We start from the raw sequence: 10,025 nt of genomic DNA, 5'->3' as shown, positions 1-10,025 counted from the left end.
ACCTGCACAGTTTCTTGAGCTGAAGTCCTGAAACATCAGAGTCTTTCCAGCCTCCCCTCCATTGTAAAAGAAGCAGGATAAATGCTTCATCCCTGGCTGCCCCTTGCCCAAGGCAGGTGGGAGATGCCTTCTGAACGCACTCAACAAATGGGACCCGGATCACCCCTCTTTTGTCACACAGTGGTTTGTGACCGGGAAGACCTCCTCCGCCAGACCAGAAGGCCTTGAAGGTAAGGCTCAGTCCTCACGCCTTTCTGGGCCTCCAGACTCAGTTTAGCAGAATCCCACCAGAGGACTCAGGATTCCACTGGGTAAAGGATTACCAGATTTTTCAAGCCACCATTTTACGTAATCACCCAGCCACTTTGTAAGAGAGGGATTATGGTGCACACTTCACAGAGGATGGAAACTGAGGTCTGGGGACAGGGGAGTCAGGCCCTGGTGTGCTTGGTGGGATTCTGGAGGTTTTAGACACCTTGGAGTCAGCCAGACGCTGGCTTTCACTCAAGTCGCCTATTACTTTTGCTCATGTTCCATTGGCCAGAGTCCAGTCACGTGGTTGCACCTAGCTGCAAAGTTTGCTGGGAAATGTAGTCCACTGGGGTCGCCCAGGGTTAGGGACCGTTTTTTCTGAACATTGAGCCAGTGTTGGACACATCTGACCCACAAGGCCTCCTGATCCAACCGTCCTCAGGTATGATCTTATCTTGCGCCCTCCCCCCATCCCCACCTCACTCAGCTGCTTCCACCCTGGCCTACTTGCTGCTTTTTTTGAATATGCCAAAATTATTCCTGCCTTGTCTTATCGATCACTTTATTAAGATTTGGCCACAATTTTGGAAAAATTGTGTCATACGGGGCAATGCTGACTGAGGCATTTGAGCCGATGATACAGCCCTCCTGCGTCAGACTGTTCTGTTGCTTTTAAATTTAGAGTAATGCTGTCTCTTGAAGTAAGATCTGACTGTGTGTCTCTTGAGCACCTGTGTTGAAGTAGGTCTCACTTTATTACAAATTAGCTTTTATTTATACATCTTTTGTGTTGCAGTTGGTGAAGTAAAATGATATCTTGTTATGGGGACATAGTTTAGCTATATTATCTTTGGGTTTCACTTCAGAATAGTAAAGGCAGGGGCGCTTGGGTGGCTGGCTCAGTTGGTTAAGCATCCCAGTCTTGGTTTCAGCTCAGGTCTGATCTCAGGGTCATGGGATCAAGCCCCGCATTAGGCTCCATGCTCAGCAGGAGTCTGCTTGAGTTTCTCTCTCCTTCTGCCCCAACCCCCCCCCCCAGTCGCTCTCTCTCTGTGGAAAAAGAAAAAAAAAGCATAGCCTTCGCATACCAAAATGATAAAAATAATAGCTTTTAAAGAAAACTCACAGTACTTGAATAGGTAGAGGAAGGAAACTGTCCCAAAGTCTTTCCTTGATGATAATCAGATCTATATCCATTTTTTAAAAAGTTGGAACACGTATGAGCCATTCCTTATTTTCCTTAAGATTTTATTTATTTATTTGAAAGAGAGCATGAGCAGGGGGAGCAGCAGGCGAAAGGAGAAGCAGACTCCCCGCTGAGCAGAGAGACTGATGCAGAACTTGATCCCAGGACCCCGGGATCATGACCTGAGCTGAAGGCAGTCGCATAACTGATTGAGCAACCCAAGGGTCCCTACCAGTACTTGTTTTTATATCTTTTTGACTATACCCATTGTAGTGGGTGTGAAGTGTATTTCACTGTTTCAAGTCGTACTTCTTTGATGGCTAATTCTTTTTTTCACAGATACTTTGTAATGTGTAATTCTGCCTTTACTATTCTTCTTATTTTAAAGGTTTATTTATTTAAGTTCTATCTACAAGTTATTTTTTTAAAATATATTTTCCTTGGGTCTAGGTTTGTAATTCAATTTATTTAAAACCAATAAGCAGCGCGCCTCTAAAATCAGGAAACTTGTTAACAACCAAAGAAGGACAAACATGCTTCAAATCAAACGTGTGCGCAAAGGAGCTAAAGGTCGGGAGGTACATGCAGAGTAAACCCTCGGCCGCGAGTCCAGAGAGGCACAGCGATGAGTTAAAGCCGCCCAGCTCCGGGCCGGAAGGTTTGGGACTGGCCACGCCCCCCTCCGGCCCAAAGTTCCATTGACCTGGTCCGGAACTCTTCTGCCAGGCCTCGGTGGAGCTACCCCCGACGGTAAACTTCCGGTGAGTATACAACTTCCGTGCGGGGCAGCCGATTTGGCTAGTCCTAAGCGGACCGGAAGTCCGTCACTCCTGACTACCCGCCCCTTTCCTAAAGTGACGCACGGCGGGGTTGCCGGAAGAAGTGGCGAAGTTACTTTTGAGGGGATCCGAGAAGCGGCGGCGTGCCAAAGGATACAGAGAAGGAGGAGGAGAAGCAGAGCAAGTGGACAGAGGCAGGTGCACTAGAGTGTGGGGAGGCGCGGGAGGCGCCCCGGTCCTGGGGCTTCCCGGCGTTCCCCGCGCCGCTCCGCTCAGCCCCCTTTCTCTCCTTTCCCCCTCTCCCTTCCGTAGCTCGCGCTGTCTCCGGTTGTTTCCAGGGCAACGGGAGTAGGAGACCCCGCGAGAGGCCGCCCACAAGACCCTCGCGCGCAGCCATGAGCCCCGCCCCCCACTGGTGTTCGGAGAGGGGCGGGACCTGGAGCGAGGTGTGGGGGCGGAGCGTGATGGGAGGAGGTGGAGGCGGGGCATGATGGGAGATGGGGCGGGACCTAGAGGGAGGGGTACCGGCGGGGCGGGGCAAAGGGAGTGGGGCGGAGCATTATGGGTACAGTGAGGGTGGAACCTGGAGGGGTTGGGCGGGACCTAGAAGGAAGAGATGGGGCGGAGCATGGGGAGGAGGTGGGGTCAGAGTGGGAGGCTGGGGGTGCTTCTTCCGCAGAGGTGGGGAGTAAGGGTAGGTAAGGGGAAACTTAGTGGGGAGGAAGTGAGGGTGGAGCACGATTGAAGCCGAAAGGGCAGTACCTGGAGAGAGGGAGTGGGCGGTATTTTGAGTGGGTGGAGCCTACGGGAGGGGCGGGGTCTAGGTGAGGGCAGGGCTTGAGACCCAGCAGAGACGTGGAGCAGTAGGGGGTGGGCTCTGTTAGAACCGGAGGAGAACCTTTATAGGCTGGCAGGAGTTTGGGGTGGGGTCTGTATGCAGTAAAGGAGGAGACTGGAAAGGTGGAAGAAAGAAGTGCCCCATCAAGACCTGGGGCTGGCCTAAACTGACCCTCCCTGGCTCCACAAGGCTCTCACTCCCCCTGTAATCTGCAGGTTGCTCCGTGACGCCACCATGTCCACCCCCACTACTAGTTCCCTGGACACCCCCTTGCCTGGTGAGTGACCTCTTTCCCAGCCCAGTCCCCACCCCCATTGCACACTCGTCAGGAGAAACTCACTGTGTTCCCTCTCCCAGGAAATGGCCCACCTCAACCCAGCGCCCCCTCTTCTTCACCAGCTATAAAGGAGGAGGGTCCTGAACTGTGGCCTGCGGGTCCAGATCCTGATGTCCCAGGCAGTGATTGGGCCCGCTCAGCCTGCAGTGTGGGTGAGATGGGGCTCAGCGACAGGGGCTGGGAGTTGATGGGGGGTTTGGGAAGGGATCTGGGAAGGGAGAAAGATCGGAAATGAGGATGGGAGGCTCCCAACTTCTCACTGATTTTTTTTTCTTCCATACCTACTTGCCACTTCTTTTTTTTTTTTTGGCCTGTGAGCGTATTTTTTCTATTTGACACCTCTTATTGTCATTTGTTCTTTGGGATTGACGGATATATACACCTTTTCTTCTAAATTGCCATCTCTCTGGGTCACTCTCTGTACTCTGGCTCTTTGTTTCTTCTCTCTTGTGGGGCTGACCCTCTGGCTGCTGTTTCCCTGTGGGCCTGTCTCTCATGGCTTCTATTCACCCACCCCAGTCGTTCCAGACCCTGCAGAGGAACCGGAGCGCAAGCGAAAGAAGGGCCCGGCTCCAAAGATGCTGGGCCATGAGCTGTGCCGCGTGTGTGGGGACAAGGCCTCTGGCTTCCACTACAACGTGCTCAGCTGCGAAGGCTGCAAGGGCTTCTTCCGGCGCAGTGTGGTCCGAGGCGGGGCCAGGCGCTATGCCTGCCGGGGTGGTGGAACCTGCCAGATGGACGCCTTCATGCGGCGCAAGTGCCAGCAGTGCCGGCTGCGCAAATGCAAGGAGGCCGGGATGAGGGAGCAGTGTGAGTGCTGGGGAGGGAGCTGTGCCAGCCAGGCCCCTGCCCAGCCCTGGGGCCTCTGCTGAGGCCTGTGTCTCCCGAATAGGCGTCCTGTCTGAAGAACAGATCCGAAAGAAGAAGATTCGGAAGCAGCAGCAGCAGCAACAACAATCACCCGTAGGGCCAGTGGGCAGCAGCAGCTCAGCCTCTGGGCCCGGGGCCTCCCCTGGAGGGTCTGACGGAGGTGGCCAGGGCTCCGGGGAAGGCGAGGGTGTTCAGTTAACAGCTGCTCAGGAACTAATGATCCAGCAGTTGGTGGCAGCCCAGCTGCAGTGCAACAAACGCTCCTTCTCTGACCAGCCCAAAGTCACGGTACTGCCCCTCCCCCAGGCTTGAGGGGTGAGGAGCCCGGCGGGGGAAAGCCAGCAGGGCTGCGGCCCAGGGCATGGGGAGGGAACGAGGCTCCAGAGGGCAGGGCCTTGGAGAGGAGGGTCTCCTAGGGTGCAGTCTTTGCCTCAAGGTGTCCCCACGGCCTTGGGCTCAAGGGAGGAGGCCTGAGAGTAACCCTGGCCCTTGTGTCTCCAGCCCTGGCCCCTGGGTGCAGACCCCCAGTCCCGCGATGCCCGCCAGCAGCGTTTCGCCCACTTCACGGAGTTAGCCATCATCTCAGTCCAGGAGATTGTGGATTTCGCCAAACAGGTGCCTGGCTTCCTGCAGCTGGGCCGCGAGGACCAGATCGCCCTCCTGAAGGCGTCTACCATTGAGGTAATGGGCGGCCTGCCCATCCTCAACAAGGCCCTTCCCTTACTGCCCCCAAGGAACCCCAGGGTTGAGCCTCAGGACAGCTGTTGGGAGCATAGTGATAAGCCAGGTCCCTCCAGTGGTTGCCCTCGTGGAGAGGATACCCTACAGGGAGATGTGAAAATACTGAACAGATCATCAGAGCCTCCCATGAGCCAAGGAGAAAAAGGAAACGGGCTGAGGCTGAGAAAATTGAGGATTGGGCTGGAACGCCGTGCTTTAAAGAACGTGATGCTGGGAAGGCTACTCAGGAGAGCTGAGATTTAAACCAAAGCAACCGGAACAAATAAGTATTGAGTTCCTAGCATATACTGGGCTCCACTCCAAGTGCTGATATGTGGCAGTGGACAAAACAGGCAGTGCCTGTCCCCGTGCCTCGTAACCACCTGTGGAAGGTGCCGTGGGCACCGAGGGAGAGAGCTTGCGGTGTCTGACAGGCTGACCGCGGGCTGGGGTGGCTGAAGGAACAGAGCTGGGCCCGGGGGCGAGGGATGATTCTGGTGAGGTTAGGTCCTCCCACAGGCCAAGAGAGGAGAGCCCAGTGGCTCACGGATCATAGGGACTCCTGGAGCCCTTGCCCATGCCTGCTGCTCTCCGTGCTGCCCCCAGATCATGCTGCTTGAGACGGCCAGACGCTACAACCATGAGACAGAGTGCATCACTTTCCTGAAGGACTTCACCTATAGCAAGGATGACTTCCACCGCGCAGGTATGGTGGAGAGGGGGCTGGGAGGGTGCAGGACTGGTGCCCCTGCCGAATCCCTACTGTTGGGAGACCTCAGGCCACCTCGTTCTTGTCTGAGCCTCCATTCCTTTATTTCCAAAGCAGGCTGAGCCAGCTTTACGTCGAGATAAGGGTTTATGTATTGAGCGCCATGTGTGTGCACTGGGAGCCAGTGCAGGATGAGGCAGAGGGGTCTCCTATCACACAGGGCGTTTTAGTAGGAATGAAGAAAAGACTCTCCCTCCTCCCAAAACCTGGTGTCACTGTAGGGATGCTGGATCTCAGTCCATTGTGAAGTATGTAACCTACCCAACTGTACAGGGCAGTCCTGGTCCCTGCCCTCCGAGAGCACTTACCTGGGCATGTGACCAGGCAGTGGGCTTCTGGAGGAAGTGCAGTTGAACTGAGGCCTGAGGGGTGAGGTATATTGCTTAGGAAAACGGAATTGGGGAATAGCATTGCCCACCAGGGAACCCCATGTACAAAAAGGCTGTGTTCCTTCAGTCTCAGCTTTCCCCGCAAGTCCTGCTCTCTTCCATAATTTCTTTCTGGGGCACCCTTCTGTACTCCCACATGTGTGTTCCTAACCCCATCTTTTTTCCTTTCTCTGATGCCTGGCCATCTCAACCCCCTTTGATATGAGTTTGACAGGGGAGCACTGGGCGGGGAGAATGTTTCTGTCAGGGGGCTCAGCAGGTACAAAGGCCCTGAGGTGAGGGAGGAGCTGCAACTACAGGGAGGCCCAGGCATCTGGAGCACAGGAAGGTGGGGCTGGAGAGAAAGTTGGGGTCCCACCACTTCCCTTTGTGCTCTGCCACTGTCCAGCGTCTCTCCCTGGAACACTTCCGGGTCCCTTCACTGGCTTCTCCCAAATGTGTCTGTTCACACAGCAGTCAGAAGGGTCCTGTTCACACCAAGTCAGCTCATGTCCGTCCTCTGCTCAGTACCCCGCGTGGCTCTGTCTCACTGGGAGAAAAGCCAGAGTCCTTGCCATGGCGCACAGGCCCTGCAGGGTCCTCTCCGCACTCAGCTCCCATTGCTCACCCTCCTCCCACCACACTGGCTTCCTCCCTCTTGTTTGGACCCACCAGCTGTGCTCCCACTTCAGGGCATTTGTAGTTGCTGGTCCCTCGGCCAGTATGGGCGACCAACTCATCCTGGTTCACATGGGAGCTTCGTAGTTTCAACATTGAAACTCTCGAGGCTCAGAAAGCTGCTCCGTCCTGGGCAAAACAGATGGTACCCACCTGGGACACTCACACATCCTCGTAACTCGTCGCTTCCCTTCCTTTGGGTTGTCGCTCAAAGGTCCGCCTACAGTGAGGCCTTCCTACGGCGTCACTGTGCAGTGGCCACCTTGTCTAAGACGTTGATTTGGTTCTCAGTGCCCCCATTACCTTTCCATACGTTAATCTTGACCCAGCAGCACCCATCCCTCTGACAGGCTGGATGGTGTCCTGACATGTTTGCCTGTTGTCTGTCCCCTCAGCCCCCAAATGCAAATTCCACAGGAGGGGAGGCTTTGACTTGGACACGGCTCTACCCCAGGGCCTGGCACATAGTAGGTGTTGATAAAGTTTGATGACTGAATGAATGAACCACTCTTGGGAATGAGGGCAGGCTTTACTTTAAGCCGCGGAAGCCACTGCAAGGGTGACGCAGTGCGACCTAGGTGTAAAAATCCTTCCTTTTCCTTAGGAGAGGTACAGGGAAGGTAAGATGGCGTGGTAGGAAATACTGAATAAATGTTCACTCTCGTTACTCATTCTTTTATTCAGGCAAGGCTTAGGGCACACTTAGCGTGTGCCCGGCACTCGTCTAGGCAGCAGGGACACAGGTGAATAGACATGACAAGAACACTAGAATCACCTCTGTTTTCCTCACCCCGCTGACTGAGCAGTGTCAGGGCCCGGGCATGGGGCCAGTTTGGGGCTGGGGGAGCTTATCCGGCCAGGCCTCCCGCCCCCCCACAGGCCTGCAGGTGGAGTTCATCAACCCCATCTTCGAGTTCTCCCGGGCCATGCGGCGGCTGGGCCTGGACGACGCCGAGTACGCCCTCCTCATCGCCATCAACATCTTCTCTGCTGACCGGCCCAACGTGCAGGAGCCGAGCCGCGTCGAGGCCCTGCAGCAGCCCTACGTAGAGGCACTGCTCTCCTACACGCGCATCAAGAGGCCACAGGTATGCGGCTCCTGGAGCTACCCGGAGCCCAGCCCCCTGAGGCCCTGGCAGGGACAGGAAGTCCACACCCACATAGAGTCAGCCTGGGGCTGAGGTCTTGCTTCCTCCTCTGAGCCGGGCTGCCCTGGCAGCACTCTGAGCTCTGGCTGATGTCCTCTCTGCAGAGTCTGTCCTCAGGCCTCTGTCCCCTGACCAAGGAGCCAGGCCTGGTGCAGGCATAGGGATAGGGGTCCCCACGCTCTGCCCAGCCACTCCCATACTGCTGTTCTGGCTCAGCCCAGGGAGGAGGGCCCTCCTGGTGGTCCAGGTGGGCTGACCAGAGCCTCACAGGGCAGGAGCCTGGCCAGCACCCACCTTCCTCCTGTCCCCCCGCAGGACCAGCTGCGCTTCCCTCGGATGCTCATGAAGCTTGTGAGCCTGCGTACACTGAGCTCCGTGCACTCAGAGCAGGTCTTTGCTCTGCGGCTCCAAGACAAGAAGCTGCCGCCTCTGCTGTCTGAGATCTGGGACGTCCATGAGTGAGGGGCTTGGCTTCCCTGCCCCACAGCCCTGCACCCTCTAACGAATGGACATTGTCACCCCTTCCTCCTCCTGGAGTGGGAAGGGGCCAGGCCTGGGGTCCCACCTTGTGGCTTAGAGCACAAGCCCTGGTCCCACCAGCCCTCAGCTCTCGGGTGAGCCCCAGTTAGGGTCCAGGAGGCTCCCTCCCTGCCCACTGAGTCTTCCTGGGAGGGCTGGATGGGTCATAGATCCCAACCTCTGACTCTCCTAGCACTACCAGCTGCCCTCCCCACCCAGCTTACACCTCAAGCTCACTGCGCAATGCACCTTGAAGAGAGGGACTGGGGGGCCTGTGGCTCTCCCCTACAGCTTGAGAAACCACAGGCCCCCTCCCTCTGTTCCTTTTATTTAATAAAAACTAAAAAAAGACAAAAACAGGAAAATAAAGTATGAATAGAAATGTGCCCTGAGCCAGAGTGAGTCCAGGATGTATATACAGGGGATGGGCTGTGGGTCTTCATTGACACCAGTTCCCTAAACCTTGTGCTGCTTACTAGACTGGTGGTGGGTTCAGGGTGATGAGACTGGGCTTTTGGGGGGGGGGGGGCGGTGTTTCCAGGAGAGGCTGACAGCCTTGGTGTCATCTCCCTGTACAAGGTGAGTTGAGCCTGTTGAAGGACAGAGAATTTCAATGGATGAAGGGGCCCAGGCTTTCACTAGGCAAAAAATATTTGCTGAAGCCACTTGTGGGCTAGGCACTCTGCGGGCCCTTGTGGGGTGCAGATGTTATTCATCCAACAAATATGTATGGGGCACTTACTATGTGGCAAACACAATTTTAGGCACTGGACACGTGGGAGAACAAGATAAAGTCCCCTTGGAGGTGGCTACCAGTCAGGGCTGGCAGCGGGGGATGGAGGGGGCTCGCTAGAGTGTGAGAGAATAGTGGCTTTTATGGGAGGAGCACGTGACTGAGTGGGGACCTAGAGGTAGAAGGCAGGCAAGTCCTCACACAGGATATCATGGCTGAGCTTGGCCCCCAAATTGAGGGAAGGGCACATGCCAAGTCTGGAAGGTGAGAGACTCTGGTGAGTTCAGAGTCAGGTCCGGCTGTGGAATTCTCGTAGTTCCTCCTCCACCTGGGCCAGGCCCTGAGCAGTCACCGCAGTGAGCAGGATGGACAGCCCTGGCCAAGGGTGAAGGGGGTGTTGCTTGGAATGGGCTGGGTACTGAAAGGTGTGTTTTTTAGACGGGATGGGGGGAAGGTGATGGGGGAAGTGACTAGTTACAAGCAGTCGTCCCATTCCAAGCAGTGTGCCTGGAGCCCCCAGGTATGGCCGCCCTGCGTGGAGTTTAGTTTACGTATGGGGAAACTAAACCCGTGAGACAGGAGGCTGACAGACTTCCTCTCCGCGGGGAGGGCAGACATCAGGTGGCTAGCAGGATAGCGCTCAAGAAATGCCCCCGACATAACCTCCGGCAGAAAGCACGCCGGCGAGCGGAGGAGGCGCGCGCGGCGCTCGCGGGCGGGGAGGCGGGGCTAGGAGGACAGGGGGCGGGCTGCGCCGCTGCGCACGTAGGTAGCAGAAACCCGCGAGGGTGCCGTAAGGTGGGGGCGTGGTTTGGGAGGAGTCGCAAC

At 56.1% G+C, this 10,025-nt stretch overlaps 1 protein-coding gene across 5 annotated transcripts; it reads left to right on the top strand.

Annotated features, from left to right (window-relative positions):
• Positions 1-592: 592 nt before the first annotated feature.
• On the top strand, positions 593-8,856 carry NR1H2 (nuclear receptor subfamily 1 group H member 2). 5 transcript variants are annotated; one of them, XM_057314585.1, is made up of 12 exons: positions 593-694; positions 1,889-2,199; positions 2,294-2,411; positions 2,530-2,663; positions 3,271-3,332; positions 3,413-3,544; positions 3,912-4,202; positions 4,285-4,550; positions 4,764-4,943; positions 5,589-5,688; positions 7,677-7,885; positions 8,261-8,856. In XM_057314585.1, the coding sequence occupies exons 5-12, from the start codon at positions 3,290-3,292 to the stop codon at positions 8,405-8,407; spliced, it is 1,368 nt and encodes a 455-aa protein (XP_057170568.1). In that variant the 5' UTR covers positions 593-694; positions 1,889-2,199; positions 2,294-2,411; positions 2,530-2,663; positions 3,271-3,289; the 3' UTR covers positions 8,408-8,856. The 5 variants fall into 5 exon arrangements, with proteins under 5 accessions (XP_057170568.1, XP_057170567.1, XP_057170566.1 ...); XM_057314584.1 differs by lacking the exon at positions 593-694 and having other exon boundaries at positions 2,294-2,415; XM_057314583.1 differs by lacking the exons at positions 593-694; positions 1,889-2,199 and having other exon boundaries at positions 2,259-2,411.
• The last annotated feature ends 1,169 nt before the right edge of the window (positions 8,857-10,025 follow it).

This window comes from Ursus arctos, unplaced genomic scaffold (genome assembly GCF_023065955.2).
Source record: "Ursus arctos isolate Adak ecotype North America unplaced genomic scaffold, UrsArc2.0 scaffold_19, whole genome shotgun sequence".
Taxonomy (NCBI): Eukaryota; Metazoa; Chordata; class Mammalia; order Carnivora; family Ursidae; genus Ursus; species Ursus arctos.
Note: the sequence above shows the minus strand (reverse complement) of the source record. Positions and strands in the feature narration are given on the sequence as shown.